This window comes from Lonchura striata, chromosome 4, assembly GCF_046129695.1.
Source record: "Lonchura striata isolate bLonStr1 chromosome 4, bLonStr1.mat, whole genome shotgun sequence".
NCBI classification, from domain to species: Eukaryota; Metazoa; Chordata; class Aves; order Passeriformes; family Estrildidae; genus Lonchura; species Lonchura striata.
In genome coordinates, this window is record NC_134606.1 from 58,340,926 (window position 1) to 58,360,619 (window position 19,694).

Sequence of the window (19,694 nt, forward strand, 5' to 3'; positions counted from 1 at the left end):
GCCCTCGTTGCCAAAACTGTGCCATGTAACACTAAACACCATAGAATCTTAGAATATACTGAGTTGGAAGGGCCCCATCAAGATAATCGAATACAACTCCTGGCCCTACTCAGGAGTCATACCATGTGCCTGAGAACCTTGTCCAAATGCTTCTAGAACTCTGTCAGGCTGGTGCTGGGACCACTGCCCTGGGGGGTTTGTTGCAGTGTTTAGTCACCCTCTGGGTGAAAAGCCTTTTCCTGATATCCAACCTAATCTTCCTCTTACTGAGCTTCAGGCAATTCCCTTGGGTCCTGTCACTTGTCACCACAGAGAAGAGAGCAGTGTCTGCCACTCTTCCCATCATGCTGTGGGGATGGAGCCCTGCAGAACCCCACTAGTGACTGATCTCCAGTCTGATGTTACCCCATTTACTAATTTTGATACTGAAACATGAACAAAGTCTTTTGGCATTGAGAAATGAACTTTCATAATTCCTAAAATAGTAGAACTCATTATTTTAGTTTGAAAAATGTTTCTCTGACACAGTTGATTGTGTGCTTCATAGTTTTTTACTCATCTGCACAGCAGTAATTTAATTTACCCCAGATCTGACTTAATACTTTGGTGGGTGCAGAGCAGAGCCAAGGTTAGCCAGAGACATATGACAGACTAAAATTATTCTTAGAATTTTCAGTTATAATACAAGATCCACATTAATGTATACATTAAATTATTAAAATTAATCCAACTTCACCATGGATCTTGCACACCTGAAGCATCTGGAGAGGAAATGTGTTCTTCAAATTACAGATCTGATGGTATATCACCAGCAAAATAAAGGTAAAAGAGGAGGTTTTTATCTAAAGTTGGTTAAAATCTGTGAGAAAACTCTTTTTTTTCCCAAATTATAAAATTGTTTCTATAGGTCAAATCTGGTACTGGGATAGAACAAAGAGTCTTTGTTAAGCTCTGCCTCAGCAAGAACTGTTCTGGTCAAAAATCTGAAAAAAATTGACCTGGATTATTTGACCCGTTTACATAGCCATTATATGCTATCCAATCTAATGCTCTAGTGGATGTAAAGCAAATTCCTAAGGCAGTATTTTTATAGCAGTTTAAGTGGCTCTGCTGGAAGTCTGGCTTTTGACCCGAGGACAGCAGTGACCTGATGACGGCAGTTAAGCACTGTCTCAACCACTTAATTATTTTCCATTTTCTTTTATATAACTTAATGAGATGGAAGATCACAGGAAGTTAAATTCCATAAACTTCAATGATCTCTGAATAACTCTAACCAATATCAGTGTATAATCTAGTACTGTAAATGCAGGCTGCCCCAAAGGTTCTGACGATATATTACAGCTGCAAGGAGAGTTTCTGTGTAGGGTAATGGTTTGTGATTATTTGGTATTAACACATATATGGGCTTCTTTCATGGGTTATATTAATCCTAGTCACGATTGACAGTCATTTTAATTCTAAAAATGTCACATTCCAAGTTACTTAAATGGCTGAGATTTCTAAAGTTCAAAGGCTATTTGTTTTTGGAAATGATAAATGAGCTGACAGATACTCTGTTAGGCTTGCCATTTACAAACAAGGAAACTAGTTGAAGATGGGGAAGTTGAGAGAAGATTTATCTTCAGGTGTGAGAACTCCGGGCTTGGTCTGGGGTCTCGTGTGGTGATAAAGTCTCTCCTCCAACCCGTGCTTCCAAAGAAAAACTCTGCAGTCTCCTGTTGTTTGGTCTCAAGGCAGTTTATTGCAAGTTACCTAAAAGATTGTCTTCTCGGGCTACGGCTGCTTGGTCAGTGGCCCCGGCAGAGGCACACACACACCTTGACATCCTCTCTGTCTGCTGTCTTCTTCTTCTCTCTCCCTGCCCAGGGCTGCTGCTATCTTTTATATTATATATTATGTATTACATGTTTACAGTTTTCCCCCAATACCTACTACCTATATTGCAAGGTGCTTTTCTACTCTAAACCAATCTGTGAGTGCCAGCATCACCAAGAACATGGAGGTAAGGAAGAAGAAGGAGGAAGAACAGGATCAGCCCACTTTCCTCCATCTTAGAATTTCTGACCCCCATGTACAAAGTAAAAACCCCCCTGTACAGGTGCTAAAACCCCCCTGTACAATACTAAAAAAAATTCCCATCTGTTTTGTAACTACTTTTACTATACTATCTAACCCTTTGTGACTGCTTGTTCCACCTTCAAATTTGGTAACTCATTCCATGGCTCAAACTCAAAATGACAGCTGTTTTCCAGCTGTCTTCCAGGGTCTAAAATGCTTCTGACCAAGTCCTGGAACCTCTAAAAATGTCTGAGAGACATTTTGAGTTCCAACATTCAGGGATCATGAGATTGTGGAGCTTAAAACCCTGAAAGAACCTTGGACTTTAGAACATCAGATTTTTGACTTCTTAAGGGAATCTTCTTGGTGGGAACCCATGAAGGACTTCCCTAGTAGGAAACAGGACTGAAGAAATCTTTGTGACCTGCAAGCATAACATCATTGGAACACACAGAGAGGCCATTCAATGTGCAGAATGAAGAGGAGACCTTGTAGGAGGCCAGCATGGATGAACACAGAGGATATGAATACAAACATGCAAAGTTCCTTAGAAGCTTGAGACGAAGTAGGATCAGGGACACCCAGGAAGGATATAGGCACAATGTCTGAGTTCACAGAGATAGGGTTGAGAAGCTCAGCTGGTGTTCAAACTTGTGAGGAGGGCAAAGGGAAAATACAATGTAGTTTTTAAATACACTGGCAGCAGAAGAAAATGTAGGCCCATTGCTCAGGGGAACAGGAGACTAAGGAGCAAAGAACATGGGAAGGCTGAAGTTTTCAGTGACTTTTTAAATCAGTTTTCATGAGCTGGCTTTGCCTTCTGGCTCTTTTAGACCTTCAAACCTCATCGCATAGTGAACAAAAATGAGGGATTATCTGTGGTAGCCAAAGGTAGTGTTAGGGAGCACTTAAGCCAATTGGTTGTATAGAAGTCCATGGGGGCAGATAAGATATACCTGACGGTCCTGAGAGAGGAAACCAGTGTCATTTTGAGGCCCATCTCTCTTCAAAAGGCCACAATGATCTGGGGAGGATCCTGATAACTAGAAAAAGACAAATGTTATACCTGTCACAGAATCAATTGGATTGGAAAAGACCTTTGAGGTCATCAAATCCAACCTATGTCTGAACACCACCGTGCCAACTAGATCATGGCACTAAGTAACACACCCAGTCTTTCTTAAACACCTCCAGGGACAGTGACTCCATCAGCTCCCTGGGCAGCCCATTCTAATGTCTAGTCACCCTTTCTGTGAAGAAATTCTTCCTAATGTCCAACCTAAACCTCCACTAGTGCAGCTTCAGACTGTGTCCTGTTGTCTACGAAGCAGAGAAAAAGGAGGATCCTGGGAATGGCACAACAGTCAGCTGCTCCTGGTAAGGTTGTGAAGCAAACTGTTCTGGAAGCATTTCATGGCACACAAAGCACCAAGAAGCTGATTAAGAGCAGCCATCATAGATTTACCAGTGTCACATTCTTCATGAGCAGCCTGATTGCCCTCTGTGGTGAGATGGTAGGCTGTATAGACAAATGGGAAGCAGCAGTGGTGGGCACTGAGAGAACTCTGCTTGTTTAGCCACAGGAAGAAAAGGCTCAGGGGAGATCTTATTGCAGTCTATAATTGTCTAATGAGAGGGTAGAGAGACAACAGAGCTAAACTCTTGATTAATGCTTCATTAAGGTTTGTGGTAATGAGAGCCAACATACGCAAACTGGAACGTGGCAGATTTCAGCTAGATGGGAGCAGTCTTTATGCTGGATGGTCAAGTTATGATCGGCTCAGTTATGTATCTCTAGAGGTTGCACAATTTCCACCCTTAGAGATATTAAGTCTGCAAACATCTCTGAACAATCCACTCTAATGGGACCTGCTCTGAGCAAAGGACTGGTCTAGGTAACTTTTGGAAATTTTTAAAAATTCTCATAGTTTTGTGATTCTATAAGTTATTTGCTATGAATTAATAGCATTTTAGGAGAAAGATGCATGATTTTTAGCTGGTTTTTCAAGAGATAAAAGTAAGGGTTTTTTCTCCTCATTTTTTTAAAAAAGAACTTTTATTGCTGCAAGGCAAAGTTAAGCCTATTGAGCTGAGCTTTTACTTTAGAAATTGTATACATCATGCAAATAAGTATAGAACTACAGAATGGTTTTGGTTGGAAGGAATCTCAAAGATCAGCTGGTCCCAACATCTCTGCCATGGGCAGGGACACCTTCCACTGGACCAGATTGTTCAGAGCCCCATCCAGCCAGCCTTGAACACATCCAGGACTGGAGCATCCACAGCTACCCTGGGCAACCTGTGCCAGTTCCTTACTACCCTCAGTGAAGGGCCTGCTGTCCTGCAGCTTAAGGCCATTCACTCTTGTCCTGTCACTAATATGCTGCTGTGAAAAGTCCCTCCAGCCTTCTTTCAGGCCCCTGTTAGGAAATGGTAGGTGATGGAAGGTCTCCCCAGTGTCTGCTCTTGTCCAGGCAGAACAGCTCTGGCCTTCTCAGCCTGTCTTCACAAGAGAGCTTCTCCAGTCCTATGATCAGCTTAGTGACTCTCCTCTGGAATCTTTCCAACAGAATGTAAATAATTAATTCCTCAGTGGTTTGAATATATCCATAGGAATTAACTTTATATGTAATATTTAATAGCATGTTTAATTTTAAACGGTAACACTGTAAAGGGTTCAGAGAAATCTGTGGATGTTTACTTTTTACCCTAAATGTAATTTTTCAGTCTTTCTCTTTGAAACATGTATGCACAACTGGATTTGACTACAGTAGGTGGGGAAAATTTAGATAATGCAGGGAAAATGGTTTTTACTTGTGCTTTTTGTCAATGCTAAGGTTGACAAGTGCTTTTAGACATTGCTCATATTGATATGAGTGGAAGCAGAAATATTTAGAGACATTTTAAGCCAGAAATAGCTGTAAAATGTCTGTTTTATTGTTACTAATACTGGATAATTAGATTGTTTTTCTTGGCCTTTTCAAGAGGACATTGGATTATGTTCAGTCACTGAAGTGGAAAAAAAATTAAAGCTCTTTTAGGAGGAAAGAACCCTAACATTTCTTGCTGAAGAAAAATTTCTGTATTAAGCAACCATTGTACAACTGAAAAATAAGTATAATTTAACATACTTGTATAAAAGCATGAATAGAAAACTCAGTAATTTACCTGTAGGTAAACATATTTAAAAGTTGCTTGACTGTTGCTGTATATTTAAACAGTCACCTATGACAAGGAAACAAAGATGCCTGTTGACACAAGGATTGCTTCAGAAGGCTAAACACAAATCAGGGAAGCAGTTGTAAAATTGACTTTTGCAAATACTTATGGTGCCCTTGAGTATGATGAATTGTATCCAACTGTTTTTTTATGTAAACAGTATCACCTTAACAACACTGTGGTTGGTAGCAGTAGCTTTCAAGGCCTAATCTATAGGCAGTAAATTCTGGTGGCTAGAGGCCTCTTGTTTCTCTGGTAGTGCAACTTAATTTTCTAGCAATTTGTATGCACACTAGAACTGACTTTTAAACACAGAGATAAGGTTAATAGGTGCTGGTTTTTTAATGTCATTACTATATTGTCCAGAGTTATTTTGGCATTGCTACTGAAAGGAAAGAAACAAGTGCAAACAAAAGGTTGGGGGGAGTACAAAATGATGAATGTAGAAGCTTTCCCCATGGATTAGGGCTTGTTCCTGAAAAACAGTGCTTGATGCTTATATTGAATAGTACAATGTTTCGAGCCGGAAGAAAGCAACTTTGGAAACAAAGCATTGGCAGAGTGATAAAGGTAAGGAAAACTGAATTTTGAATCATGTTTAGACTAATAAATATAGAATTTGAATAACGATGTGTACTGAGAGGGGAGGGCACAGAAAAAAAGTATTTTAAAATAGGCATAAGTGGATGATGTTAGTTGCACAATTTGTTTTGAAAGGCAAATTTGCACTGGGAGGTGTTTATGCATTATGCTAGTGCTGCTTGTATCTTGCCCAGATTGTTGCAATGGTCTGGTAATGGTATAATTTCACAAATGCTATATTAGTACACTAAAGAGTTTTATATTAGATGTGGCAACAAAACATGGGTTGACACTGCCATGAAGGAAAATAGAAATGTAACTTCACTCTCCCCATACTTCTAAGATGGGAATAGAATTTTGAAGGCAATATTTAGCATTGAGAAACCACAATAGACTATAGAAGTCATTAAGAGACTCATTTTAAAAGCTGGTTATCTAAGCAAACTGTTCCTCAGTTAATGCAATGTGATGACATGTGCAGAGCTCTAATTTTTGAGGTTTAAGAGTTAGATAAGGGAACTGCCCTAATTCTTTAGGGTTTGTATTTTTTTGGAAAGAGGAAATAAAAACATTGAAACTTGAAAATTAAAAACTCAGGGTGCTTGAAAATATTTGAAATGGTGTGCAGTTTACATTTGATGGGAAATTCATGAGCAAGGCTTATGTAACATAAAAGATCTTAGCAAGTTAAAGGAGAGACAAAGGAATTCCACGCTGGTTAAATAAATTTTGAATAAGAGTAAATTAACAATAAAACATTGTTACTTTTTGACTCTTTCACTATTGAACTTTGATTTCAGCATGTTTGAATTCAGCATTGTGCAGTATTCTGACAACAAAATGTGTCATTTGCTGGATAAAGAGTGTTCAGAACAAGTTTTGTCTTGTGTGCATATGCCTTGCATACTAAACAACATTCTTGCTAACTCTATTCAGGGTATCTGCATCTGTAGCTACAGTCTGTAATGGAGAAGCTGGCAATAGTCAATAGCTGGTTTCTAAACCTGTTGTTTCAAAAAATGAACCCCTTGCATCTCTGAGTTGTGCTCTTTTAGTACCTGCTGTTTAAATATATATACTTTTTTAGCAGCTAGGAAATATTTTGAAAATTTAAATTTAATCTCAAATTATTTCTTAACACTAATGGTGAGATGTTTATGGGTTTAGGTATATGAAAGATAGATTTAGGAATCTCTTCCTTTTCTTGCTTCAGGAGAAGATGTCTATTGAAATTAGTTTCCTGTGCCAAATTGTTAGTGTTTAGGATTAAGGAATTTTAAGGTTTTATGTGACATAAATCAAGCTACATGTTGTAACTGGACTAATCACCAGAAAAGGACTTTTCAGTTAACAAGTTTAGCTTTGGACCTTCATCTGCTGTGGGACTGTGTCATATGACCTCTCACACCTTCATAACCAAAAGTGGTTAAAGAAACCCAAACTAACTTGGCTGTGTTACCTGTGTTCTTTACATGAAAAACTGAGCTGAAGCTGTACTATAAAAAACTTAGAAAATCTTTCCAGATATCTAACTGACACAGTGTTTATCTCTTGTAAATGCTGCATCCTCCTACATCATGGGACATTAGGAAGGGGCTTTGATGTATGACCTTGATCAGAGTTGCTGGTGATACTAGTCAGGATTTGCATGTCTGTGTTATTGCATGTAACAGCAATTTCTCTTTTACCTAATAAATGATCCTGTGTGTGTTTCAGCATCCTTCCATCTTCAAATCTCAGTCTTTCAGTGTTCTATGAAATTCTGAATAACATAGAGCTGCCTATTATTGGGTAATATTTTTTGATATAGATTCTGTTTAGGCCTATGTACGTTTGTAGTGAATACTGCAGGATATAAAATTACAAAAACTCTTAGGCCACGACAACAATGCTGATTTGAAGTGAGATGTGAGGTTAGCTAAAGGGGAAAGGGAAGAATGAGTGACAGAAAGCTCAGCATTTTCTTGTAATTTATTCTCTGATATTCCTAATCCTAAGTAAAGAATATCTTTAAAATTCGTTCTTTTAGCAGTATGCAAATAGAAGCTCAGAAGCTAGACTGGAAGACAGTTTCCAGCATAGCCTCCTAGTGTTTTTAAGTACATAAATTAGTGGCTTGCTTTTGAAAGTACTGAAGTTGGATTTTCTCTACTTTTTGGTGTACAACCTAAAGAATTATGTTTTACACAGAAAAGTAGAGGAAACCTAAAAGCGAGGCAGAAGGTTCTTCTAATGACTGCAACAACTAATGTGTGAGTTTGTGATTGAACAACATTTCATTTGGGAAGGAAGTTTCTGAAAATGATAACTCCTTAAAATAAAGAAGCATGACAGCTTGAATTGTATTGAGTATTCTTGCATTGCATTTTAGCAACTCTCAGGAAAAAAATGTGTGGAACTTGCATTAGTAATAGAAATATCCAACATATCAAAACAAACGCCTTTCAGTAGTGACATGATAAATACAAGTTAAAGTCTTAATCTTCATAAAACTATAGCTTTACCATTTAATAGTTTCCCGTTTCTCTAGGCATGGTTCATTAAGTAATTTAAGTTAATTAGACTTCTAAAGTTTTGTGATAACTTAATAAATATTCTTGTTGCTGGACTTAGACAACAAATATTGCCCAGTGCTGTATGAATAGCTATGCACAGTAGTTTATATATGTGTCATAGGGCTTGAGACACAGCAATTAAAACAAGTTTTAAAAACCAGAAACAAATGTTGGGGAATGATTGCTTAGTTTGAGAAAAATGTGCTCATGATTTCAGCCTATGCAAACAGAAACTTGTAGAAGAAATGGAGGCTATGAACATGTCAAGAGCATCTGTATAGGTGGAGCTGATTACTTAAAAAACAGTGTAAGATGTAGTCTTGTATAGTAATGTATCTGGAGCTCTATATTGGAAACACAAGCAGAGTACAAAGGTAGTCTCTCTGTAGTTTAGGTAAAACAAAATGCTTCTTTCTGTATTAAATAGAATCTAATTGGTAGAGTATTGGGTTGTATTTTTTTTTTTTTTCTTAAAGATGCCCTATCAGTTGTGTTCAAATTACTGGAACAATAGTTTTGAGGATTCTGTTGTTATCATCTAATGTGAATGAAGCTGATTCAGAAAAAAATGGTTGCTTTTTGCATGTCTAACAAGGAGGAAAACTTATGCTTATGTTTAAAAACATGTAGGAAAATCCAGTCCTGTGATGACGCTTTACTTTCAGGAAACTGGAGAACATGTTAGGGTATGAGAGGGGTAAAAAAGCACAAAGTACATGTATGAATTAATCTGCTTCTGTGTTCTTCAGACATATCTCTGTAAAGAATAGGATTTGTATGTTTGTCTTTTATACAGAGAAATATTTCAAATGCATTCAGCATTTATGAAGGCATGGTAGTAGTTACAAGTTTACCATGTATTTGAAAATTCCTTCAGAAAGTAGGAAAGATATTTACATAAGGGTATAAAGTATATTATGCAGCTCCTTTTGGCTCTGCAAAAGCTTGTGGATAAATCACTTATGCATACTTTATAAAGTTACTAGTTTTCTCCTAATCACCAGGAAAATGAGGATTGAATTTACCACCAATGAAACAGAATTCTAAATTTCTTCTGAAAATGAAATTATATTGAATCTTGTAACCCACAAGCACAATAATACCAGTAACTATTCCAGAAGGCTATTTTGTCTATAATGTAATGAGTTGTGTTACATATGGGATTTCAATTTAATTAGAAGAGTAGGCTTGTTTGTGGTTTGTTTTAGTTCTCATTATATTAAAGATATAATGTACAAAACCCTAGCTTCCTGCAGCAGCATCTGTCTTTATTAGGGAGTGCTTACACTATCTTCCACTCATAACAAAGACCAGTCAGAATCCTGTCTTGACTTGATGGTCATATGTGACTAGACTGAAAAGCTGAGACAAAGGATTTAGGGTATTGAAAGTAAATTGCAGAATAATGGAGCTGTACATACTAAATACTTATTTTCCTACAAAGCCTTTCAACAAATTAGCTTTCTGTACAACATTATTTATGATAGAAATGTAGTGATAAATCTTAAAAAGGAACACCAGCAACAAACTGTAAAATTGTAACAAAGGCTGCTTCTAAAATTTTCATTTGAGTGCTATAAAACCATAAATCACAAGTGTGGATTGAATGTAATAGCCTTTACTTTCAAAAATAAATTTTAAACATAAATTTTAAAGTTTTCTTTATTTTTGCCTTCAAATTAGATTGTGACTATTTCATTGTCCACTTTGTATTTAATAACAGCAAAAGCTCAAGGATGAGAGGGAGGCTAAACGTGCTCATCTGGATGGCAGACATGATTACTTACTGGATATCATTGCCTCTTGTGTGAATCTGGACAAAGGAGAAGATGCTATTCTTGATGGAAACCAGGTAATCTGATGAATTTGAAAGTGAAGCTCATGGTATACTTTGGAACTAATATTACCATTAAATTCATGGTGAGAGAGTTTTTAGACTTCACACCTGAGATCACTCAAGCCTCCTTGAAAAAATATTTTTCAGCATTTTTAATTAATTTGAACAAAAGTGTCCTTAATTCCAAAACCTATTGTAATGATATTGATTTTAAATTGATTAGAATTTCTTCTTTCCAGTGGTTATAGTTAATGTGCTAAAACTTGGGATTGTATTTCATAGTGAAACCACAGTGTGAAGTTTCCCAGTCCTTGAGTACAGAGTACAGAGAGGTTCAAGAGTCCTGGCAACAGCAAGGTTGCATGTTATTGTTTCCATAAGGCTGCCAGAAGCTCTTGTGAGACTGTATTGCAATCTAGTTTAGCAAATTAAAATAAGTAGAAGCTACTTGACAAAAGAGAATGGCTTATGTGATCTGATTGTGACTGCATGAGGGCTAATACAAATTCAGATACTGAGACATTGAAAAATATCACTTTTTTAAAAAGCTGGGTAGACAGCAGTAGATATTTTACTTCCTGACACTAAAGTAAACAAGGCTGTGGTTTGGGTTTTTATGGTTTGTTTTCTCTTGTATTCTCTTTCCATCAGCATGCCTTCAATTTATGCATTCACATTTCAGTGCTAATATTGTTGAGAAACTGAAGAAAGTCCAGTGGAAGACCAGTAAGAAAGGGTGGGACACAGGGCACATGAAGAATGAGATAAGGGAGAAGTAGAGGCTGAGTGGCACTCAAATAGTAGCCTGCAGGTGCTTGAAGAGTGGTTGCAAAGATGACACAGCTGAACTATTCTCAGCGGGTGCAGATGATAACTTCAGTGATAAAGCCACATCTTGCAAAATGGCCACCAAGAGATCCTTCTTCACCAGGAGGGTAATAGGAATTACCTTCCCTCCCCCTGGCATGGGAATAGGTTACTTCAAGTCAGTTGTGGAATTTCTGTCCTTGGGGTTTTTGAGTCTCAGTCTAGGAAAAGCTCTAGATGATCTGAGCTGTTGTTGGTGACATAGGACACTGGCTTCAAGACCTCCCAAAGATCCCTTCCAACATTTCTGTGAGTTCATGAGATAGCAAATGAGCAGTGCAGAACACCGTCATGCACATTAAAAAGCAGAATTTGTTTCAGCCTTTGCGCATTCTATCTCTAAATGGTTTTCCTGGCAAACTATAGTGCCTGAGAATAGCTGTCAGATGAGGAAAATATAGGCAATTTCTACACCTGGAAAGAGAGAAGTGTAATAGTTGTTTTGATCTCATCTTGGAGGGCTGAGCCAAGGTTTTCTGGAATAGCAGTTGGTGTAACTGAGGCTTGTTATTAATGGAAGAGGGATAATTGTGTCTTTCTTCCAGCTTCTGGTGATATTTTAGCCTTTTTTTATGCAGTAGAAAGCACAAATGGCACCATCTAATGTTTCTGAAGATGAGCTTAAAGGAGCTTTTTCTGCTGAAGATAGCTAATATAGTTAGGGACTACATAGAAGAGTGACTCAGATCTAGAAAAATAATGGATAAGGCCAGACTTTCAAGTGCTGAGACATCAATCAGCATATTAGCATAAAGCAACTCAGTTTCTTCCTCAGCCTGTATGGCCTATATGTGAGATTTGTGGACTGCACTACCAATACATGCTTCCATGATGCTTGATGGCAGCCTTGAATTGATGAAGTCCTAATGCTTGTAAAAAAGTAAATAAGCAAAGGCTTTCTCTGCTGCTGTGATATGAATAAAATCAATGACATATTATGATCTTAACATGATTTCAAACAGATAGAGTGCATAAACAGATTCCTGACCCATGGAGGTCTGCGTCATCTGATGTTTTACTATTAAGATGTGGAAGTAATGGATACAGGTAAAGCAGCTTATATTCTCCTGCAACGTGTTACAGTTGTGCTGAGCAAATAAGCAAGGAAAAAGAAAACAATCAAGTTCTTATAAACTGGGACTTAAAGCAAGACAGGTTTGGTCATACCAAGGCATTTATCTCTGCTCATGACATGACAATTGATGAAATTACTGAAGCTAATTAGTGGATTTCTGCTTATTGCTACTATGAAGCAGCAAAGTACTTTCTTGTGAGCTCATCAGCTCTTGCCTGTGGGAATTAATTTTTGATAATTAAAAGGTGATTTTCACACAGGGTGAGCAGTGACAGATGCTGTTCCTATCCTCTTCAGTCACACCACCAGTTGGCCCTAGAAGCCATCTTGGCACATGACCATCCATCTGGGTGGTCCTGTTACATGACAAATGTCTTCATGAGACCCACATCATGGGTAGAAGGGATGCTACCCCAGAAGTCCCTTCTGCCCATACCCCTTTACTGAATGCCCCCATGTGCCACACCTCTGGGGGAATACTCCTTCTCCCTTACCCTGGAGGTAGCTCAGGACCCCTGTGACATGGACATCCTGCTTTTTCCCATGGCTCTTCTTCCAGAGCCTCCAGTGCTGCTGCTGTTGAGACTAGCCAGGTGCTCTGTGACCTCTCAGAGCCTGTGACTGGCTGGTGGGAGTTCACACCACTTGGTTACCCTGGATGTACATGCAAAGTCCCATAAACATATCTATGCTTAGCTGTATAAATGTGTTTATACATAGGTAAACATATACCTAGATGAATGTGCAAATATGGATTTATATTTAATGCATTTTCAGTATATATGTATGTATGTATTTTCTTCAGTATATCTGTATATATCTAAAAGGGATGAAAAAAAACTATTTAATATGATATAAGCAACTTTAATAAAAATTTTCAGTGCACATAGAAATACAGTTAAATGCAAACACAAACCCAACCACTAATTTGGAAATCTGATGAGAAAGTTTTAACATGCCTGAGATGAAGTGGTGAAAGTATGACAAAGAGAGTATGAGGCAAGTGTCAAAGCCTAGGAATCTAATGAGTGTTGCCCATGCCCACCAACAAACCAACCAGATCACACTACAGTATGGCATGATTTTGGTAACATTTTGGGGTTTGGTGCTAAATATAGGCAGTATGAAAAGCAGTAGGAAAAAAAACACATAAGCAACACCTAAATGAATTTATGGCAAGGCATGTATTGAGTGAATAAGCAAAAGTCCCTAGAACATAATGCACAGGAGGAAAAAAAGTTATAAAGAAAAAGGAGTGATGGAAATGACAGTGGGGATTAAGTGGGTGGACTGGAGACTGACTTTGCTCACAGCTGTAAAGGCAGTCACTTGTAATACTGTCAGACGGTAAAACTGCTTTACATTTTCCCTTTGTAGGTAAAGTAGAGTTTGTAAAATAACTATCTGTATTGATTGTTCAGGGCTGAGATTCACAGGCTGTCAAAGCAAAAATCTGATTTGTGATGGTAGGTACTAACTGATAAAGCTAAGTGAATTTTTGTGGCATTTGTCTTGGTTTGACAAGACAGGAGTCTGTGAAGGAGGGCAAAAAGCCTCCTGTGCAATGGAGAAGGTAAACCCCCTCCCTCCGAATTACTAGGATTTTTAAATTAAAAGGCTCTCAGGCAAAGATATGGGAATGGGAGTAACAATTCTTTACTAGGAGAAAACTAGATAACAATTTAAAAAAAAGGCAAATGCAATCAGTACAAACAAAACTAGTGATAAAGTCCACAACCTGAGGATTCGGGGTGCCAGTAGCAGTCCAGTTGAAATGATAGCTGCTCCTCTTGCAGTGGCTGATGAATTGCAGCTGAAGTGGTGTTCTTTAGAAGGGTATAATTTTTCTCTGAAGATCTGGTGGCAGTTGGGCCGGTCTTCCTCTGCGCCGGGGTTGCCTCCGAGCTCCACCGCCGCCGCCTCACCGCGCTCCAGCTGCTTCTCTTGGGAGTCCTGCCGAAGGAGCTGCTTCTCTGGGAAATCCTGCAAAGAGAGAGCTGCTTCTCTGGGAAATCCCACAAAGAGAGAGAGCTGCTCTGTCCCCCAAAAGGTACCCCTTTTATCCAATAAAAGAGTGCTTGGCTTCCCCCTCTGGGTGGAGCACCTCACAATGGGATGGTGTTACGTTACCAGCCCTGCATTGAATCAGTCAATGGCCCATTAACAAACCATTACCTCTTCAGAGCAAACCATTGTTCTTGAGAGATAACAAACCTGCCCTACCTCCAACAGATGGCAAATAGAATACAAGCTTATCTTACAACCCAGGATAGCATTACATGCACCTTCTTGGCAAGGGCAATTACTACAGCCACCTCATACACAAGCTGGTTTTCTGACCCTGATGTGGATCAACCAATATTTGTGTTAGGGCAGAAGATGATCCCGTGAAGGCAGTGTACAAGGAATTTTGTGTTTCTGCAGAGCAGGAGACTGTATCTGTGAGTACAGGAATATCTACTCCAGGGTCCTAAGGTGTCATTTAAAAGTTTGATTTCTTGCAGTGTTTTGAAGATCATTATTCATATGAATTTTAAAAACTTCTTGCACCCTTTTCAGTAAGAGTACATCTTTTCTAAAGAGACTACAGGTTATACTATCTACTTCACCTCCAGAGATTGTGGGAAAACTGATGACTTTTGTCTTCAGGGGAAGGCAAGGCGACCTGGTTGCAAGGAACAGCACGGCAGCCCGGCCTAGTCTGGGATACTCGGGCTAACAGCAGACGCTGACACCAGTGTGGTGGACAGTCAAAACGTTTATTATCTTATCTCATGGGTTTAAATAGTCTTGGGGGACTTTGCTATGTCAGGGGGGTTTGGTAGGGTCTCTAGGGTTAGTCAGGAGTGGAAAACTACTGGGTTAGGTGTGGTTACATTCTTTGGGGTAATGGATAACGTGCTGCAGGAGGAGAGGGGGAAGGGGGTCTTTCTTTCCGTCACATCCCGAGATCTTCCGTTCGCCTGTCCCTATCTACTACATCTCCCCCCTCCTTTTCATAAATAAAATGAGGTAGTCATAGATATAGGCACTGGAGTGAGGTATAAACTTGTAACTTGGTAAGGAAAAAGGGGTTTGGTAAACCTGAGTAATTCTCGCAAGGTGAGTTTCGAAGGCTTTTGTGACTGTGTTCGCTGTGGTGACCTCTTTGAACACCTTGTCACTTGAAAGATGTTGCATGACCCACCTGAATGGCTGATGAGGGTAGTGGCCTGGGTCGGCTTGCCCCCTGGCCACAAGCCTCAACAGCAAAATCGCACAAAGACACTGTACATATCTGGGTCTCACCGGTGTGGGACTCTTGGGTTTTGTCTGGCGGCTTGGTGATTCGTCATTTCCCTCTGGAACAGGGGTGTACGCGTCACGGGGACGGTCCACGAGCATGTCCTGCAAACAGAAACTCACAGTTTTTCATTGGTTTCATTCTGAAGGTCAGGTTTGATTGACCTGAGTGGACACCACCTGATTCTGTCCTCTTTTTTGACTGTCGCGTACCCTTGTCCCGTGAGCACCAGTCTCCAGCCCTGTTCCCATTCGCCTAGCTAATTTTTGATCATGACCTGCGGGCCCTCCTCTAGTGTCTGGGTAGCCCAGTGCTTTCGAATGGGACTGTTTGTCTCATCTCCCCTAGGGAATTGGTTCAGTGCTAGCAACGCGGTTGCCAGCATGCGCGTTTGGTCTCTTGAGGGAATGGAATTGGCAAAGCCCTCTGCCTTTGCCAATACTTCTAACTTGGCTTTTAGGGTCTGATTTGCTCGCTCAACAATGGCCTGTCCGGTGCTGTTATATGGGATCCCCTTGTACTAAGATGATGCCCCACACCGAGGCAAATTCTTGCACTGATTTGGAGATAAAATTGGAAGCATTGTCAGTTTAATTTGCTTGGGGATACCAAGCCACTGTCAGCCAGTGCTGGATTGTGGCTTTAGAGTTGGATTTGAGGTGCTGTGTCGCCACGATCACTCCACTGTAAGTGTCCACTGTCACTGCAAGCCATGCTCGGGGCTTCAGCAGTTCGCAGAAAGTGAAGTCTGACTGCTAGATTTCGGAGGCCTTGAGACCTCTCGGGTTGACCCCACCGGTCCATAGGGGTGACTTCTGGCAGTGAGGGCAAGTGGCCACCACGTGTCTTGTGTCTGCTGTCGAGATCCCGCATTTCTTCGCCAGTGCTTTGGCTCCGATGTGGAGTGACTCGTGCAGTTGACGAGCTTTCTGCAATGTCCACACACCCTTCGCTGCGGCATCTGCTTTGTCATTGCCAATCTGGAAGAAGCCCTTGACTGGGTTGTGGCTGTTGATGTGAATGACAGACACGGTGCCCTGTCATGAGGAGAGTGCCTCTTCAAGCATCGAGGCTGCTGTAGATGTTGACACACCTGGTCTCGACATGGCTAGGCAAAGCTTTGCCACGAATATAGAGTCTGTTACAATGTTGAGGGGTTCATCTTGGAAGAGTCCGTACGCCAAAACCACTGCTGCTGCTTCCAGCTGTTGCACTGACAGTATGGGGTCACATGTTTTGACGCAATGCCATGTTTCTCCTGCCTGCCATACTGCTGCTGCAGTAGAAGTCGTGGAGGAGGCGTCTATGAAGACCGTCAGTCCTGGCTGTGCTCGGTCTATGACCTTTGGTGGCATGTCTATGTCGACAATGGTCAGTAGCTGGGTCCAAGGTGGTCTGGTGGTGTAGGAGATTTCTCCTCCGAAGCCAGTGAGAGCAACGGCCAGGTGCTCCGTTATCACAGTTGACTCCATGGTCAGTCGCTTGCAGAAGGGGAGGTGGATCCTCGCCGGCTTGGTCCCCAGGTGTCTCAGGGTGAGTTTCCTGCCTTTTATGATGAGGTTAGCAAAGCATTCAATTCCTGGTGAAAATGCATGTGTTGGTTTTCTGAGGACCACCCATTGGATTGGCTGGGATTTTTTGGAAGGTCCTTGGGCCAGTGCTCCCACTCCTCCCTTCTGTGTGAAGTGGACGTATAAATCCAGCAGTATGCTTGGGTTCCACCTGGCAAGTGTGCCAGTGGACATCTGACATTCGATGAAGTCGAGAGAGTCTATTGCTTGTGGCGTCAGCTCCTTGGGGTCCCAGGGGTGTTTTCCTTTCAGGAGGTCATACAAGGGGTTCATGACCTCTGGAGGAACTAGGATGACGTTGCTGAGCCACTGCAGAGATACCACAAGGCGCTGCATGTCATGGAGGGTCTTGATGTCTCGGCGAAACTTTACCCTGGGTGGAGTCACGTAGGAGTTTGTGATCCCCACTCCTAGGAAGGTCACGCACAGTCCTCTCTTGATCTTCGTGTTCGTGATCTCAAAGCCGTTGGCCTGGAGAGTTTCTGTGATTGTGGACACCAAGTGATCCACTTGGCTTGCCGATGGTGCAGCGATGAGGATGTCGTCCATGTACTGAATGATGGTTGCAGCGGGGTGGGAGTGTCGGACTGGCATCAGTGCCCTGTCCACGGTGATCTGGCATATGGTCGGGCTGTCCACAAGACCTTGTGGTAGCACCTTCCATTGGAAGTGGAGGTTAGGTCGCTCGCCGTTTGGGAACACGACGGAAAAGGCGAATTGTTCTTTGTCCTCAGCATGCAGGGGTATTGAAAAGAAACAATCTTTGATGTCCAGCACCACACATGGCTGCCCTTTGGGGATGGCTGAATTCGAGGGCAGCAGTGTCTGAACTGGACCCATGGGTTGGATTGTCTTGTTCACCTCCCTCAGGTCGTGGATGAGACGATAACCTTCTCCAGATCTCTTGGGGATTAAAAATACAGGGGTGTTCCATGGGCTGGTGGAGGGTTCTATATGACCCTTTTGCAGTTCACAGTCAACCAGTTCCAGCAAGGCTGCCATTCAAGGCTTTGACAGGGGCCACTGCTCGACCCATATGGGGTCTGGTGATTTCCAAGTCAGTTTGATTGGCAGCAGTGGGTGTACGGTAGTGGCCCTCATTATAAATTTGTAATCCTGACTCCTAACATAGCAAGGACATCTCTTCCTATCAGAGGTGGAGAGTTTTGCAAAATGTAGGGGTGGATTGCTACTGTTTGTTCTGGTCCCTTTTTTGTATGAAGTGTTATAGCTACCAATTGGGTGCTTTTCCAAGCTCAGGAAGGCCCTCCCACTCTGTTCACTGGGGGGACTTCCTTGCATTGCCAGTGCCGGGGCCACAGTGCTTGGGGAAAAATCTAGCAGTCTGCTCCTGTGCCTGCCCAAAACTGAAGCCCTATGACATGGGGGCCCTGGCTGCCATAAAGGCGGCATGTCCCCCACACCTTTGGGGGCTCCTTCCCTATTTTCATGGCCATGGCCACCCAGGGGTCCCGTTCTGGGGCGCCCCTTGCTGACCCTGTGTCACAGGCGCTGCTTGCGGTGGTAGTGGGTATGAAGGTACTGCAGGCTGTGTTGCGAAATTCTGCAATTGTGTCACTGGCGGGGGTACAAAGCTGGCTGCCTCTCTTGGGGGTATGGGGTATAAGGGCGCCCCGACCCACTGGGGGTTGGCATAGATGGGCCGCCTTGCATTCACGGTGGGAGGAGGCTGAGTGCGGCCTGCACGCCCCCTCCCTTTCCTGTTTACTTGGGGCTGGGACCTGCAGTCCTTGGCGAAATGCCCTTTCCTCCCGCATCCCCAATAGGATCCTCTTGAGCGTGCTTGGGGTGGAGGCGCTGTGGGCTGCTGTGCCGGCTGGGGGCAGCTCACTGCGATGTGACCTGCCTCCACACACTTGAAACATGCCATGGCACTGGTCAGGGTGTGGACGGCTGCCTGAATGGGTGTCAGGTGCTCTTCCCTTACTACATGTCTGATCATGTCAGCCAGGCTGGCTCCGGGTGGCAGGGAGCGTAAGATATCCTTGGTGACAGAGTTGCACTGCTGCCGCAAGCAGTCAGCTACCACGGGGCCCTTTGCCTCTGCTGGCAGGGTAGAGGAGTCTATCGCTGCCTGCAGGCGATCCACAATCTGCGTGAAGCTTTCGCTCTCTGCCTGCCTCATGGTGGACCATGGTGACAGCTTGGCCACAACCTGAGAGGCTGCACGAATAGCCTCCCTAGTAGCCCGAGTGGTCGCCCTGACCTCCTCAGCCCGCATCTGCGTGGCTTGTTGAAGAGGCATGGTCATATCATCGTGCTTTCCTGTCAGCCTGGATAAGCTCGAGCCACATAGTGGTTGCCTCGCGCCAGATGCTTAGGCTAATAGCTTTGTACAATTATCCTCCCATTCCTGTTTAAACACAATCATTCCTGCACCATCAAGTATCATGTGACCTATTCGGTCAATATCAAAGGGAAGCAAGTCGTCATTACTAAAAAGACCATCGATTAAAGTGGAGACCATGGCCGAATTGATTCCTTTTTCTGCAATGGCTTTGACAATTGACTGTACATCTTTTGGGTTTACCGGGGTATATACCCTTTGTTGGTTCCCTTCCAGGCCGATGATTTTCACCGGGAAGGCTTGTATGGCAGCCGCTGGAGACCATTCAGCACAGGC

The 19,694-nt window shown here is 42.0% G+C and overlaps 1 protein-coding gene across 1 annotated transcript in view; it reads left to right on the top strand.

The window, feature by feature from the left end:
* LOC116183603 (dynein axonemal heavy chain 5-like) overlaps window positions 1-19,694 on the top strand; it is a 49,579-nt gene that overhangs the window by 16,386 nt on the left and 13,499 nt on the right. The window contains exon 2 of the mRNA XM_077782601.1: window positions 10,141-10,269. Within this exon, the coding sequence (XP_077638727.1) occupies window positions 10,141-10,269 (129 nt within the window). The remainder of the gene's footprint in view (window positions 1-10,140; window positions 10,270-19,694) is intronic.